This window comes from Choloepus didactylus, chromosome 6, assembly GCF_015220235.1.
Source record: "Choloepus didactylus isolate mChoDid1 chromosome 6, mChoDid1.pri, whole genome shotgun sequence".
NCBI lineage: Eukaryota > Metazoa > Chordata > Mammalia > Pilosa > Megalonychidae > Choloepus > Choloepus didactylus.
Window position 1 is genome coordinate 60,224,710 of NC_051312.1, and position 17,623 is coordinate 60,242,332.

Below are 17,623 nucleotides of genomic sequence, written 5' to 3' on the forward strand. Positions count from 1 at the left end.
TTAATATGCCCACTGTCAATCACAGTTCCTGCATCAAACAGATACACAGTAAATGCTTGTTGAAGACTGTTGTTAAAAATAACGAATTAACTGGCTTTATGGCCTAAAAATGATAGCAAAACAAGAATCTTGTTTTTTATGAACAGAAGATAGATGAGAAAGAGGATTCATGAGTGGTCCTTGGAGACAAACAAAAAAGCCATTTTTGTCAGAGTAAATACTTAATCCAAAGTACATTAATTAATGTGTTCAACAGAAAGAAGGTTTCAGTTAGCTAAATGTTTCCATGGAGCTAAGACCCCTAAATTCTAAGGCATTATGTATAGTCCATTAGCTCTAAGTAGATTTTCAAAAGTTGAAGGAGCTTTCTTACCTGTGTTCCAGTTCTCGAATGGACAGTACCACCCCTGAAGTCGATGGCTTCTGCTGGATAGTAGCCAAAAAGGTGAATTCACTCTTGTTCCGGAAGAGCTGAATTAATTTCTCACTCACATGGGGGGCTGCATGGATCTCCCTTTGTATATCTAGGAGTCAAGAAGAAGGAGTAGGAGAATGAGGAGGGGATAAAGAGGAAAGGAGAAGAGCAAGGAGGAGAAGAAATAAAGGAGAAAGAGAAAAAGGAACATAAGAAGGAAGAAGAGAAAAGACCCACAGTTTAAAATGCCATATCCAAAGGATCCAGACTGCATTTTTCATTTCCCCCTCCTGTCAATAGTTCTTATTTTCAGGAGCCATCCACCATACCATACAGCTGCATTCATTCAATGTAAAACCCGAAAATACCATCTCTGTTGCCATACCCACTTGTCACTTTGACAAGTCCACAATCAACCATCCAGTGATTTCCTGACAGGAATTCTGATGGGACACTGAGCAATTCAGCCTACTGCAAACAGATTAATTTGCTGTAAATAAGGTAAGAGGCAGTCAGATAAATGGGGTCCTAAATCCAAAGAAGCTTGGGCTTAGCAGGACCCAAATGCCACCGAGCAAGCACTAATTTCACTTTTCTCCATGGATTTGGTTTCCTTCTCTCCCACAATATCTAAGAAAACCTGCCCTTGCCTTTTACCCAGCAGGGATTTACTAGTGCTAATAATGCCAGACAACTCCGCCTTTACTTAAAGAATAAAAGCAAGGCATGCTTGTGATCCATAAGCATGCTTGGAATTCCTCTGCAAACATGCAATGGATGACTTTCCTCATGAAATATTCATTCAAGTTGAGGCCAATCCAGCAGGCCTGGAGGACAGGAATCTTTCTTTCTCCAGCTTTCCCACAATGAGAGGCATCCATCACTGCAAACTCGGACTCACCCTTGTCATGATAAACCAGGTGTTATCTTCTTATTCTACACTACACTTCCTGGCATCAGAAAGGGGGAACTGAGGGAACAAAGGTAGAGAAAACTGTTGAGAGGATGATAAATGAACACCAAAGGCATGTGAGGTGGCCTCCTCTGGCCACCTCCTCTAGCTGTATGTCAACTACTTGGTTATTTCTCCAGAACTGCATGAGGAGCCTTTGAAAGACAGAACTTCAAAGGCTGCTTTACCCAAGCAACATCACAGGCTTGTATATGGACCTTGAAGAATCTCATCCCAAAAAGCAGGTTCTAACAAAAAGAAATCCTTGAAATCTCAACCTTAGGCTTCAGTCTTCTCATCTGCAAAATCAGTGGGCGGAGTAGGTAATGTTTAAGGACCTTCCCAGCTCAGTGTTCTATAATTCTATGAATTGCAGTTTCAAGTGTGCAGAACAGAAAAACACCCCAGAGTTTTTCAGGTTTTAAAATCAAGGCTACAGATGGCATGAAGCAAGAATGGTCCTCTATGATGGAGATAACGCAACCCAGGCAGAGCACTCTACCAACATAAAACCCACCTCGACATTTACTTTTCTGCCCAAAGGCCTTCACTACATCACTGTTAAGTGGCATGCTGGCAGCTTTTGACAACAACTGAGATTAGAGATAGCCACTTAAAGAATGCTTCTGTACCTTCCACAAAATCCAAGTCAAAGACATCCAGGATGATATTCAAAATCTATTAAATGTATGTAAAATCACTTTGTAAACTAGAGAGCATTAGCAAATGTTGTCACTATTATTTTTATTATCATTATTGTTAGGCAAAGATCCTCACAATAAATTCTGCCTAGAATTTTGCGCAAAAAAAAAAAAAGAAAAAAAGCTCATTTCTCAAAATTAACTTATATGTTTACTTTGGCCAAAGAGAACATATCTTTTTTTTAACTCATCAATCAGTAATCAACTGACTGGTGGTGGTTGCCTAGAGAGTTCATTTGAGAAAGGTTCTGGGGTTTGGGCTCAATGAAAAAAGAGTTATGATCAATTGGCAATGCTTTCTGTAAATTCCAATGAAGGCAAGGAGTATGAATATCCTCAGGTATCCTCGCCTCTCATCAGCTCTCTCAGGGTAATATCACCCATCTTCATGGCTAATGTTCCCCAAATTTATATCTCTAATCCCAACCTCTTCCTTTAGCAACAGATTCATACATTCAATTGTCTGCTTAGTATCTCCAGAAGAATGTCTAATAAGCATTTCAAATTGTATATGCCCATAACAGAGCTTTTGATCTCTCCGCAGCCCAATTCTCTATTTTCTCCCAGAATTCCCAGTCTCAGTAAGCTGCACAACCGAATTCTTCAAGCCAAAAACTTAGAAATTGTCCTTGATCCCTCCCTTTACCCCACCCTCCACATAAAATCCAATAACAAGTCATATGGGCTCCCATGTCTGGACTCCATCCACTTATCCAACTCCACTCTTACAACTGTTGTCCAAGCCACCATTATCCCTCAAGACACCTCCAATAGCTTCCATAAGTCTCTGCTTCTGTCTCTTCTCCATTTTCTACCCAGAAGCCAAAGTACTCTTTTTAGAGCATAAATTCAAATCATTCCAGTTTCCTGCTTAAAACCTTCCAACATCCTTCCATTGCTCTGAGGATAAAATCCAAACTCTTTAGCATGGCCGGCAAAGTCACATACAAACTGATTCCTGCCTATGTCTCTCCCCTTTACATACTCTTCTCCTTGGCTACCAGAAGAACACACCAAGCCCACTCCTGGGTCTTTATATTCTTCTGTCCAGTGTTCTTTCCCCATGTCTCCGCATGCCTGGCTCCCCTTTATCCTTCAGTCACACCTCAGATGCAGCCTCCTGGCCACGCTCTTCGTTAACATCTCTCTAGCACACCATCCTGGTTATTTTCTCCATTTCACTTATCATCACATATGTATTGTGATCCATTTATCACTTCCTTATATCGCTTATCACAATCGCTTATTTCTGGTTATTTCCTGTCCTTTCTCCACTGAAGTGTGAGCACCATGAGGGCAGGCACACTTGCTGGTTCACTGTCGTATCCACAATCCTTAGAGCCTGGCACAGAAGAGGCATCCAAAATATATTTATTGCATTAATTAATTATTACATTTGCCATTTATCTTTCTCATTTATATGCTACCTCAAGTAGCCACAAAGGTTACAGTAAGAAAATAGTATGGTAACTTTCAGAAAACTAGGAGATAAACATGTACTTCTTAAATGCCAGTGGTTATCAAATTGAAGAAAATGATCGGTGCCAGTTCAGCCCATTCTCTTTACTAGAAACCACACCTTACAGTCTGATTCAGTCCTACTACCCTTCTATTTGCCCAGCTCTTCTAGAAAACTGTATGTTTCTTACGCTGGTGTTTCTCATTTCTCTTTATAAATGATTGGCACATTGAAGTAAAGAAACCCCATTAGCACTCACCACAGTGAAATATAAGAGGCATCTATTTTGATACATTGAGACTTTATGTGCATTCTCATTTTCAGAAAAGCCCTTTCATGTAAATGTTTACCAATAACTCAGCAGCTAAAAGAATGCAAGAAAGTAATCCCACTGCTTCTTACAATCTAGAGGCAAGAACACTGGACCAGCTTTCAAGAAACTGAGGCCTACTCTGATTTTTGCTGACAACTAGCTGTGAGCCCTGGATAAGAAATTTTACCTTCCTGAGCCTCATACATCATATCTGAAAATTGAAGAAATTGAACTGCTTGATCTCCAAGCTCTTTCGCAGCTCCAACACCATATCTCTGTTAATCTCCTGACTCTGCTATTAGCCACATAGCAAAACAGGGCACTGAGGGTGTTTTCTTGCTATAAAATGCCCCAATTCTGATTTTTCCAAATCAACATAAAATATAAAAGTGTCAATTACTGAAAATAGTAATGTGTCATCTACTTTAGAGAAACCTGCTTTTTTCCTGGAGTTAAAAACCAACCAATGAAAACCAATTAATGATATTCTATAGTTAATAGTATACTTCCATATTCACTACTACAATGTGTGTCTGCTGTATTATTTGAGAATATTTGATTCTGCTATTAAGAACAAGAAAAACAGGTGGTATGGGTAAAACTCATAAGAAGTGTTAAATATATAGCAAGTTAGAAATCTGTGAAATGTTTTAAACATAGATCAAATAAATGGAACATAAGTGTGCTGAACATAGAAAAAAGGAATGCGTGTTAGTTATAAATAGAATTGGGTGGGAGGAGCAAATCAGAATATATAAATCATGCCACCTTCAGAATGACAACTAAATCCACCACCCATTGTTGATATCAATTACAATCTGGACCCACTATGTACTCTCCCCGAGAAACCCTGATAAAACCCATCACTGCTCACCAAATTAACAGGTGAACTAATGCTGTAGTCAGGCATACTTGTCCCTGTGTCTCTCCAACAGCGCAAGTACGTTTGCTCCAGGCATCTCCCATTTGCTGAGGCCCCTTTTGTTCAACCTCAGCTCCAGTCCCTGTAACCACACCATCAACCAGGGAAGCTGATATGCAGAGAGAGAGAGACTGGATAAACGTAATGCATGATCCAGGAATCAGGTTTGGTCCTTCCACCCTGATTGCATGCTATCCTAAGTGTGTTCACTAGCACCATCTCTTGCCCCTGATTCTTCCTGCAGATTGTCCATTGATTTAATGTCACACGATTCAAGCATCTGAATTTGGTCTGAGAGGCTTTCTGATTTGTGACCTCTAGAAGTGTACTTGGAGGCTACTATTGCATCGAGGTAATTTCTCACATAACAACCACTTAAGGTGAATATTTTACATTTAAAAAAAGAAGTAAGGAAGGGAGGGAGGGAGAAAGGAAGGGGAAAAGAATGTTCTAAATAGTATTCTGAGGTATTGTATGATGCTGAGGTGCTAACTAAGCAGCAAGGGTTAAGTGATTTTTCTTTCTTGGGATAAAATTATTCTACCCTGTCATTTTTTAAAGAATGACTAAAAATGCCAATGTGATGAAGCATCAGGAAAAAATATATTGGGTATAGGGAGGAGATTGCAGAGCAGAGAAGGAAAGAAATTAAATGACAGCATTCACACACTGTTCTCTGCCTAATATAGGAGCAACTTCATTTCCCTTTTCCCTGATTTACAGGGTGAGGATGGTAATGAATTTCATTGTCAACATACATATACCAGTGCTTCCTCTGTGCCCAGCACTGTGCTGGCACTGATAAAAGAAAAGTAATAATAGTTTCTGTCCTTAAAGATGGACACATAAAGATAAATATGGAAAGGTAAGCAAGAGTTTCCTGGTGAAAACAACTACAGAGTAGGGCAAAGCACAGAGGAGAAGGGGGCCCATGGAGGTTGGAAATGACTTCATGGAGGAAGTATCACTGAACCTGAGTCTAAAAAGATGAATAAGCATTTGCCAGGCAGGAGAGAGAGGGAAAAGGAGGCATTCATTACAAGATCGCTGTGAGTATGTGAACACCCACGTGTTTTACATGATTCTGGCATTTTTCTTTCTCTGCAAGCATCTCTCTGGCTAAAAGTCCAGCAGGGAAACCATCTTCTCAAGCTAATGTTGGAGGGAATTCTCAGGCCCCTGACTGGCCAAGGGGCACCAGTTTAGAAGAAAGCAGCGCAATGAGCAAGATTCCCACTGCTGCACCCACTAAGGCATGGTGAGCCATGGCAGCAGAAGCAGCAGGAGCCAAAAACATAAAAATACAAACACACCAGGGCAACCCGCCTCAGCTGCGACTAATCGAGAAAGCCGGAGATGTTTGGCTAGTTATAGCATATTTTCACTGAGAACCTCCAAACGTGGCAGAGTCCTGATCCAGACATGGCACATGCTTCTTGCCTGAGCCCTACATCAGCTCATAAAAAGATTAGCCCCAAAAGGCAAAGCAACACTTGTGGATTTGAAGCAGCGGTAGGCTTTTCATTTCTGAGTGCAGAGGAAACGTGCCATTCCGGAACTGCCAAACGTCCACCGGGCAATTCACGCTGAGGGAAGGCAGGGGGGCACATGACCCGCTGTCAGGTCCTGCAGCCCTGCTTTGAGGATGTCACGTGTTATTGATCCAAGCAGCTTTCAAAGAAACAGAAATCACTAGCAGAAAGTAGTTGGGACACCACGACACTCCCACTTAAAGTGTAAGGGATTTCTATTTCCACTAACAAGTTTACGATGACATTCCATTAAACCTCCATTAACTCCAGAAGCCAGAAACAAAAAGCAAACGTGCAACAACTTATTATGGTGCCAACTATAGGAACTAAATGCTTTGCACATATCCCACTTACACGAAAAGGTATTACTATTACTCCTACTTTACAGATGAGAAAACTATGAGTTACAGAATGTAAGGCATCCACTCAGCTCAGAATTTATAGTACTTGATTACAACTCAGGCAGGCTAGTTCCACAAGCTACACTCTTAACTGTGCTAAATCTGCTGTTTGCGTGTGTGATCTCAGTGCTTGATGCATGTGGAAAAGGAACAAATCACCATCATATACCCAGTGCCCAGAGCTTTATATTCACGCGGTAAATATTCACTGAATAAATAAATGAACGATCTATCTGTACATCCCCAGTGAGGTAAGTATCAACATCCCCATTTTACAAGTGAAGAAACTGAGGCACAGAGAAGTTTTATGGTTTGCCCAGGGTCATAAAGCAAGTGAATGGAGGCAGAGTTGACTCTTGCCTCTTGCCAGCAAAGTAGATCATGACAATCAACAGCATGCACCTGGTGCCCCTGCTTACTTCTTCATCCTCTTTTCTTTCCCCTTTCTGACTCCCCCTCCCCCTGCACTCCGGCCACAAAGCCTCCTTCTCTTTCTTCCCAAGGCTTGGTCCTTCCCATTTCCACCTGCAGCAACCTCTCTCTTCTTTCCTTCTCTCATCCTTTGGGTACCAGCTTAATTGTTACCCTGTGAGCCCAGCTTTCTCTGACCTCCCCAGGCCAGCTCAGATTCCCTGTCTTTCTTCTCTCAGTGCACTTATCACAGCTGGTAACCATCATGGTTTTTGGTGTGATCATTTTATTAATGACAGTCTTGCCCACTAGACTGTAAATTCTACAAGGAATTATTTACCGATATATTCCCGGCACCCAACACAGTGCCTGGCATGTGGTAGGCCCTCAACAGATGTTTGTTGAATGAATAAATTATATTTTGACACCAAAGTCTGGAACACAATGTAAGAAAGGTTTGCTAGAGACACACAAATATAATCCTATATATATTTGTTGACCTATAAGGCAGTTGAGCTTTTCCTTTTTTAGTAACGTTGGAAAACATCAGTAAGGAAAATCAGTGCATCCCTCTCTGTCAGTACGAAATCAGCAAACTGTAACCACTCCTCTTCAGGCTCCCTCCCCATGCTGCTCCTATATGCTGCCAGCCATCAAATCCCGCCCCCCCCACCTCACCACTCCACCCCCATCTCAGTTGGAAGCCCCAGAATAAAGAGGGAGGTAAATAAAGCATGGATGCCACTCCAACTGAATCCTACTACAGGAGACCAAATAGAAAAAACTGGTGGAAAAGATTTTTTAATAGGATTAAGACTGCATTGTATAGGGGGAAAAAAAGCTATCCAGCAGGAAGGAATGGTTAATTATGGTACATGCACATAATGGAAAATTATGTATGACAACATAATGATACCAAAGGCATTAAAATAATATAGGAAATGCCTAGGCAATAATATCAAACAGGCACAAAATGGTATATACAGTATAAATCAAGTATATAAGAAATTTATTTTATACATAACAGAAGGATAGGAATAGCCTTCAATCAAAATGTTTGCTACTGGGAGCTGAGTGAAATTTTTCTTTTTTCCACATTCCTGAATTTTTCAAATTTTCTCTTAGAATTATTGTAAGGAAAAAACAATGACTTTTTTGCTAAAATAAAACAGTGCATCATATAAACAGGGGAAAAACAGGAAGGGCATCCTATAAAAGAAAGAAGTAAACACATCTTGTCTTCTGATCACGTAGTCACGTATCTGTAAATCAGCAAGAATAGCAGCCTCCCTCGGCAGACTTCAACCGGACTTGGCTTCCCACGGACAACCACCCTCCTCCTCAATGGAGTGGGCCAGCTGGCTCCCACGATGGGCTGCTGGGGCATTTCAACAAAAACAATTTTCAGCTCTCTTTGACCAGACCCCATGCCCATGCACTTGACAGCTCAGAATACTGATAGAGTTGAGGTGTGTTTTAGCAATAACTGGCAGTCAAGCTTCCTCAGGGGTTACTTTAATCCACAGCCGATCAAGAGTCCGAGAACTCCAAGGGTGTGCCCACCACATAGTACTTGAAATTGCATGCAGAAAAGGTTGGTGCATGCAAGTGAGAATATTGTTCCTGGCAAGGGATGCTCTCCAGGTTTTTATAAAAGGCAAAAAAGGTTAGTCTTTCTCCCTGCTTTCTGGGAAGCACCCATGCATTTATTCATTTGCTCATTCATTCTTCACTTCAAAAACTTTTTTTGAGCACTTTTCTGAACCAGGCACAACAGATACAAAATTGACTAAGACTTATCTTCTACCCTCAATGGACTAACTTTCTACTAATGAAGACACAAACATAAGTGAAGGGGAACTGTTCAGTTGTTCAGTTCAGAGACATAAGAAAAGTGGGCAGGCTCAGGAGACTTCACAGATCTGGAATATCCTGGAGCAGGACCAGAGAGTGCCTCGCCAGGGCCTTGTGTCCCCAAATAAGGGACAGCCTAGGGTGGTGGTTAAGAGCTTAGGGTCTGGACCCTAACTATTTGCTTCAGGTTCCAGCTTTGACTCTTTTTAGCTGTGACCTTGCTCAGGTTAATTGTTCTACGCCTCAGTTTCCTCATCTGTAAAATGAGAATAAGACTGCATCTACCCCATAGGGGTAGTATGAAGATTAAATGTTTAGTATATGTTAAGCTCTTAAAACAGTGCCTGCCAAGTGATATCACTGCCCTCCCCCCTATGTGGGATCTGACACCCAGGGGAATGAATCTCCCCGGCAACGTGAAATATGAGTCCTGGGGAGGAATGTAGACCTGGCATCATGGGATGGAGAACATCTTCTTGACCAAAAGGGGGATGTGAAAGGAAATGAAATAAGCTACAGTGGCAGAGAGATTCCAAAAGGAGCCGAGAGGTCACTCTGGTGGGCACCTTACACACAATATAGACAACCCTTTTTAGGTTCTAGTGAATTGGAGTAGCTAGCAGTAAATATCTCAAACTATCAAACTACAATCTAGAACCCATGAATCTTGAAGACGACTGTACAAAAATGTAGCTTATGAGGTGTGACAATGTGATCGGGAAAGCCATATGGATCACACTCTCCTTTGTCTAGTTATGGATGGATGAGTAGAAAAATGAGGGAAGGAAACAAACAAACAAAGGTACCCAGTGTTCTTTTTCACTTTAATTGCTCTTTTTCACTTTAATTATTATTCTTGTTATTTTTGTGTGTGTGGTAATGAAGGTGTCAGGGATTGATTCTGGTGATGAATGTACAACTATGTAATGGTACTGTGAACAATCGAATATACGCGTTGTTTTGTATGACTGCATGGTATGTGAATGTATCTCAATAAAATGAATTAAAAAAAAAAAAAAAAACAGTGCCTGCCACATACAAAGTACTTGACAATTGTTAGTTTATTTGGAACACTGCTGGAGCAGGCTCTGGGTCCTGGAGGTGGCTGGGAATCCAGGCCACATGCTGTATCTGGGGCCGAAGTAAAGGCCAAGCTTATGCCTGTGGCCCAGTATAAGATGGCGGCACAGTTAGTGGCCAGTTCTAACTCTGTGCTGTGGAAGGAGAAGGAGAAGGTGGAGGAGGAGGAGAAACAGGCAGAGTCTATGGGACTCCCAGTCACTCCCACCCAGGTCCAGCCAGCCCATGTCCAAACATTTTACAGTTTTCACTATTTGCAATATGTAGAATTAAAAACTTCAAACAAGCTACCAAATTTAATACTCACTTCAGCCTAATGATGCCAATATTGCTATCTCTGTTTTGTAGATGAGGTACCAAGAGTTAAGAGCTTTCTACTAAAAATGTAGCTGGAATTCAAACTGAAATCCATTGAAGCCCAATTACAATACACCACTGCCTCGCAGCACCATCCATCTGTCTCAGACAAACCATGTGTGAATCCCAGCTCTGTCGGGTACCAGATGTGAGACCTTGGATAACTCAGCTTCCCTTCTTCCTTCCCGAGTTGCCTCATCTGTAACACAGTGGTGAATGCCACCCATATTCAGGGCTGCTATGAGGTGCAAATGGTAAAACACCTGGAAATTGCCTAGTACACAGCTGTTACTCAAGTATTTCCCTTCTCTGCCTCTCCTTGGAACATTCTGAGGAGCTTTGCAAAGGCCCAGAAATCTACACAGTAACTTCTGAGCTTTAACATTTGCCATATGATCACATTTCATGTTCATAACAACCCACTGAGTAGGCATTAATAGCCTCACTTTAAAGATGAGGAAACTAGACAGAAGAAGGTAAGTGACTTGCCCAAGATCCTACTTCCAGCAAGTAGCAGGGACTGTGTCTTCTGAATCCAACTCTGCAACTCTTTCTGTGCATTTCTGCATGGCTTCCCCAATCCCCAGACAAGAGAGTCATTAAACTTCTCCGCTCCCCTTGAATGCCAGGTCTCCCTACTTGAGGGGACTCCTCTTCCAAGACCTAAACTGCTCCCGTTCTATTGCCAGTACAATCTCTAGCCTGCTTAAAAGAGTTGGAGCAGTGGGCTGACTTAATTACACTTAGTTCCCTTTACTACACAGTCCTAATTCTCAGGCATGAAAGAGATATTTTAAGTGCTGTATTGGCCTTGACCTTGCCACATCTTCTCAGATTCAACAGTAAATAGCAGGACATCATGTCCAATCGCCAAGCTCTCTAATGTATGATTATTCTTTATAAATCATCTTTTACATGCTGTCTCAAACACTGTTTTTCAAGAATAAAAATCTGCCTGCATTGAAATGCACAGTGATTTTAATATGCAAACCTCCTACAGAGATGATGTCTCATTTTAATTATTGTTTCGGTTTAATGGGTTTTCATTAAATTAGAGGATGGAGCAATTACTAGGGTGAATAGCTAATGTTTCAAAGGTAAGCTCCCATGGCTCTGTGGGCAAAAAGACAGCTGTGGTGTAGAGAAACAGAAAGCAGCATTCTTCTGGATAAACTTGTACTCAGCCTGATGGAAAACAGTACTGGCTATTTCTTTAATCAGCTTCAAAAAAGAACTGGCGTCCCTTCCACTGTGACATGCAAACAGCTCCAAGCATGTTCTTAGCTTGGGGTATCTTAATCACATAACGTCTCAATCAGGAATCCTGTCTCCCCCGTCAGCACACTAGAGAGTGCTCTGAAAAGTCCAGAGCCCCCAAAGCGAGATGTCAAACCACGGTAAATGCTCCTGATGAAACTGTCTTCTCTCTCACCCACAAGTAATTTAGTTGGTTTAGTGGATTAATGTCTGACTTCCCACCCCTGGGAAACTGGTACAACTTCAGCGCCGGCTGCAATGACCAAAATCATATTAATTAGCAAACTGTCAGGTGCTCAGTGAGAAATGAGTTGTGGTCTCAGCGATATTTCACCCCATAAACTGCACAGATTTGGTACTCAGGAACCAGCAGGACAGAATTATCTCAGATGAAGGTTAAGGAATGAATGAAAAGTAGTGAATGAGGGGCAGGTGCCAGTCTGCTGTATTGAGATGGCAGTGGTCAGAGGTGAGAGGCATGACTTAATACAAGGAGGGGTGGGGACCCTGCATTACGGAAACCTGCATCCGGGGAGGTGTAGTGGGGCTTGGCATGCTTCAACCTGGAATTTCTTTCTCTCCAAATGAACAAAAGGAGAAAGAGAGGGAAGCTAGAGGGGTCCTTCCTGAAATAACTGGCCCACTCAATTAGGGCAGGCCTGGTCACTATGTTGCCAAATAAATAGAGCAGCAGCCTCTCATCTTGCTATGGGAAGAAGGGAAAAGAAGAAATCCTTTGCACAAGAGAGAGAAATAATAAAGCAAAATTAGTTCCAGGAAAACCAGAAGGAACTAAGAGTGATGCATGAGGCACTCTCATTGCTCAGTCCACCACCCCACCCCCCACCCCCAGCCTGGCATTAAGCCTGTTAGGACCCAAACTTGCTTTTCCATAATCTGTTGTCGCAGATTCTTTTCTCTGTTACTGCAAGTGTCTGGAATATTTCTGATAGGGATAATAACTTGGAATTCCTCAATGCAATGCTTTCTTCTCAGCTCCTTTATTTCTGCCTTCCTCAAAGGCACATCAACAGCTGTTAGATCACGTGCATTAATCTAGTTACACGCCTTGTTAGCTAATTCGTTCTGGAGTCACTGCTGGGAAGGTCTCCCTCGCTATTTATCTGTCTTCGTTGGCCATGGGGTATCTGTGCTTTCAAGTTCCTGGGGAAACAGTGCAGTTAGAGGCCTTTCAACCTTGTGCTGAGGAGAGACAGTGAAGCTTTCTGGACAGGTAACAGTTTACCTGAAACGCCAGGCTTTCAACAGGAGCACCAACAAATGTGTGCATCTCTCCACAAAGGGGGCCACGGGTGTGGTTTCTTGCAGACTTACTATTCCTCTTTGAAAACTGACTTCCTCTTTGGGGATTTTATTCCGACCATATTAAACTTTTTATGTCACCTTAAAAATGAATCTTTGGAAATGCTGCTTCCTTCTTGAGCTCAAAGTCAATTGCTATCTGGCTGCCAGATCTTTTCCCACCAATTTCCCATCACCACTTTCACAAAAAAGAGTCAGAACCAAGGGCTAAAATTATAAACCTCTTTTACTGAATCTTTTTAAAAAGAAATGAAAATGTCAATTTGGGGAAAATTGGTCTTTGATCATTGTTGCAAATAATTTGGCTCTTGCACATCCTGGGGTAACAACACTGAGTCAATTTTCTGTAAATTACTCCTTCAGCGTATTAAATAAGTCTTCATGATAAATCACTTCAAAGGGTGCCTGGTAGTTTCCCAAGGAGTCTTTTCTATTGGAGATAATCTCACTTAGATAATAGATATTCCTTCAGCTCCTTGAACTACCCATCTTGAGAGTGGTTCTTAGTTCACTTGTGCATCCCCTCCCAGGCAACATGTGAACTCTCTGAATGCAGGACAGGGTAGAGAGGGGTACTGGAGCAGTGCTGGTGAGGGGCTCCATGATGCTGTCATCTCAATTTTCTCCCACCTGGAGGTTCAGTCATCTTTCCAGGCCTATCCAAACCATGTCCATCTCTCAAGGCCCAGCTCAACTCCTCTAGAACTCCACGAAGCTCTGGCACCCAAGCTGAGGGTGATTGTCCCTCTGAACTTCAAAATTCATTTATTCACCCATTCAAACACATATCTGTGGTGCATGTTCTCTGTGCCAGCCTCTGTACCTTGCTGAACAAGACAGACTATCTAGAGAGACACATTGACCCAGTATTTTTAAGTGCACTGGCCAGAACTATTCATTCTCAACATTTGTTTACATCCTACATCACACCAAACCAGTCCAGTTCTCTAACCTCATCTTATCCAACCTCTCAGCAACCTCCCCAACAGTCATCCTCACCCTCCTTTTTGAAGCACTCTGTCCTCTTGGCATCATGAGATGCCTTCACTGTGTCCTCCTCTTCTGCCTGCTCTCCAAGTGCCAGGGTGCATCGGACAGTGTTTTTCCATCAGTCACCCCTGAGCTCCCCCTCCACCCCCACTGCAACTTCCAATCCTCTCAACTAGATGACTATTGCAACAGTCACCAGCTGCCAACTTGCTTCCACTTATGGTCTTTCCTTCTTTGCTCTGCTCTTCTCTCTTTCTCTCTCTCCCATGTAGCTGTCAGAGAATCAGGGAGATCTTTTTACAACTTAAATCACATTGCATCAACCACCTCAGTCTCTTACTTTAAACCCTCAAATAGCTGCCTGTATTAGTTACCTATTCGTTGCTGTAACAAATTATCACACTGAGTGGCTTAACCCAACACAAATGTATTAGTTTACAGTTCTGGAGGTGAGGAGCCTGAAATGGGTTTCACTGGACTAAAATCAGATGTTGGCAGGGCCACATTGTCTCTGGAGGTCCCAGGGGATAATCCATTTCCTTGTTTTTTCCAACTTCTAGAACTGCATTACACTGCTCATGTCCCCTTCCTCCACTGTCAAATTCATCAACACAGCATCTTCAAGTCTCTCTCTGGTCCTGTCTTAACATTACCTCTTTTTGGTCTTCCTACTTGTCTCTTATAAGACCCTTGTGATTACACCAGGCTCACCCAGATAATCCAGGAAAATCTCTCCATCTCAAAATCCTTAACTTAAACACATCTGCAAACTCTTTTTTATCATCTACGATAACATATTCACAGGTTCCAAGTATTAGGAATGTGGCTTTTTTTGGGGGGTGGGGGTAGGGATCATTAGTCAGCCTACCACACTGCCTACTGTCAATTTAAATAAAACCCCAACTCCTTACCCTGGCCTGAAAGACCCTGCATGATCCGGCCCTTGCAACCCTCTCTGCACTACGCCGGTACCTTCAGCCACACTAGCCTTCCTTGTGCCCCTTGAACTTGCTTGATCTTTAGGAATTTTGAACCAGCTGTTCCAAGAATGTGAGTTTTGGAGCAAAACAGCATATGTTTGTTTGTTTGTTTTTTGTTTTTTTATTTTTTGGCCCTACTCCTGTAATCTTGGTCATGTGATTTAACCTCATTGTGCCTTCTGTGATATGGGGCTCAAAGTACTCATATCCTTTACTGTCATAAGGATTAAATGAGTTAATGAATATAAGGAATTTAGAAAAGTGCCTGGCACATGACACGAGTTCAGTAAATGTAAGTGATCATTACTAATAAAAGCATTACCTTTGCATGGCTGGTTCCTTCATTCAGTTATCAGCTCAAATGTTACCACTGCCGAGCAATCCTATCCAAAGTCAACCAACTCCCCAATCCACCACCACCATCCCCTGCAGTATTAGTGCATCAGAGCATATATCACTACCTAGGGTTACTTATTTATTAGTACACTTGTTTATTATGATTGCCTGCCCTTGCTGGAACGTAGCTTCATGAGGACAAAGACTTTGTCTTTTCTCTGCTGTATCCTTAATACCCAGAACAGTGCCTGGCACATAGGTGCACAACAAATAATTGTGGTGCCTAAGAATAAATGAATAAATGCATTATATTGGTGGGTCTCTCTTCTCTGCAACTAGACTAAGGGCCCCTCAAAGGCAGGACCCAATCTCAGGACCCAACATAGTGACTGGCACACAGCAGCATAGCAGCTGCTTAGCTAATGCTTGTTGATTGAGCAATATGTAAATTGGCTTCAGATGTTCCTTTAAAGAAAGTCTCAGAAAAAAAAAAAATTTACTTTTCTCAAGTTAGTCATCTAAAGATTGGGAGAGAAGGAATTCCAAAGTCAAGTGTTAAAAAACAGAAATCCAAAGCATGAATTGAGGAAGTTGTTCTCCCAACCTTGCCCTGTCCCTAACACACACACAGAAGCATATATTCTTGGGTTTGCATAGTTTTTCAATTATGTTGAGATCTTTTGTTTAAATGAAATACAAAGAAAAAAAAAAGGATGCTGTCACTAGCTTATGCATAAAATATGCAGCTAAATGCCTGCCAAGCCCTGAATACCAACCACCCTGTGTCTCTCCTTTCAAATGAAACCTGTAACTCATAAATGTCTAGTAAGGTGGGCACCTTTCCTGTTGAGCCACCTCCTTGCTGCCTCTCCCTTCTTCTGCATGGGCTGCTCTCCAGGGGGGGACACATCCCTGATTACATGGGACCATTTGCTCTTCTCACTCCCACAAAGCACCACACTGGGGCTGCCATCCAGCCCAGCATTTGCACTGACAGGAGATGGAGGCCATTGGCTTCCTCAACATCAATCTCAAAGTATGGAGGTTTCCCTGCCTTCCTCACTCCCTCAAGTGCATTAAGCGCAGCCTTGCACAGGCTTACAGCACATGGACACACTGTCACATCATGATCACACAAGCCACTCCCTTGCTCAAAACCCTCTGATGGTCCCCGATGCCTACAACATAAAATCCAATCTCCTACTGTGACCAACAAACACCTGCATGACGGGATCCTATCAATCTCACCAGGCCCACCAGGCCTTCCCTCCCTTGTGGCTCTCCACATTCGCTCTGGCTTCTTCAGGTTCCATCAACTAACTCCCAAGCTCTTTTCTGCCTCAAGGCCTCTGGTCAGGCCGTTCCTCTACCTGCAAGCTCTTCTCGCCACTTAGCACCTGCCTACTTCCTGTTTTTCATGCAGTCTTCAGCTGAAATGTACTTTCCTGAGATCCCCCGCTCCATCTAAAGCAGATTGCCTGGTCCACATCCCCAGGACTTTCCCTTAGTTTAGCTGTATCCTGGCAACAAGGAAGTTCCCCACCGTGCTCCAGTGCCCAGCCCCTCAAGGCACAAGAAGCAGGTATTAAAGAATATAACTGATTCTAAATTTCCCTCTGTAACCCATTATGAACCTGTAAGGACTCAGAAATGTAAGCTTTTTTGAAGCTGTCATTTCTGCCTGTGAACCTACCAAGCAAGTATAATGTCTGTTATAGAGTAGCATTACAATCTGTCCTATATCTGCCTCATTTCTATTTAAACAGCAGTTCCCAATCTTTGTACCCTTGGATTGGGGATTTGATCAACAAGTTATCGTTTTTCATGGCTAATCCTTCAACAGCCTGGGACCTCTCTTTACCCACTTAGTCTTCTGTGGAACCAGGCTGAAGATTTCCCTTTTCTTCCTACCAGCTCCCTCCAGCCTAGGGGTTCCCAGCATTCACTGTGCAACAGAATCACCTGGGTAACGTTTTTAAAATATGATGCCTAGACTTACCGCTAGACACTCAGAAAAAAATGATCTGGATGGGGCCTAAGCATCAGTATTTACTTGGGTGTCCCCAGTGATTGTGATGAGCAGCCACCACCAAAATTGGGGTCTTGCTCAGTGTACTGGCTCCAGATCAGAAATGGCAAACTGATGTTTTCAGGCCAGACACAGCCTCGGGCATATTGGTTTAACCCTTATGTTACCTGCCACCCTGCCAAGCAACATACTATATTTCACCAAGTCTAAAATGTCAGATTATAAGACACATCATTATTCTACACACTCTAAGAAAGAAAAAATAAAGCTGTCAATTATAACTTTGAGCTACCACTGATTGTAAGACCATT

The 17,623-nt window shown here is 42.4% G+C and overlaps 1 protein-coding gene across 1 annotated transcript in view; it reads right to left on the reverse strand.

Moving 5' to 3' along the window:
* The window catches only part of NELL1 (neural EGFL like 1), a 925,820-nt gene that overhangs the window by 826,542 nt on the left and 81,655 nt on the right, over window positions 1–17,623 (reverse strand). Inside the window, 1 exon segment of the mRNA XM_037838459.1 lies at window positions 374–524. Within this exon segment, the coding sequence (XP_037694387.1) occupies window positions 374–524 (151 nt within the window).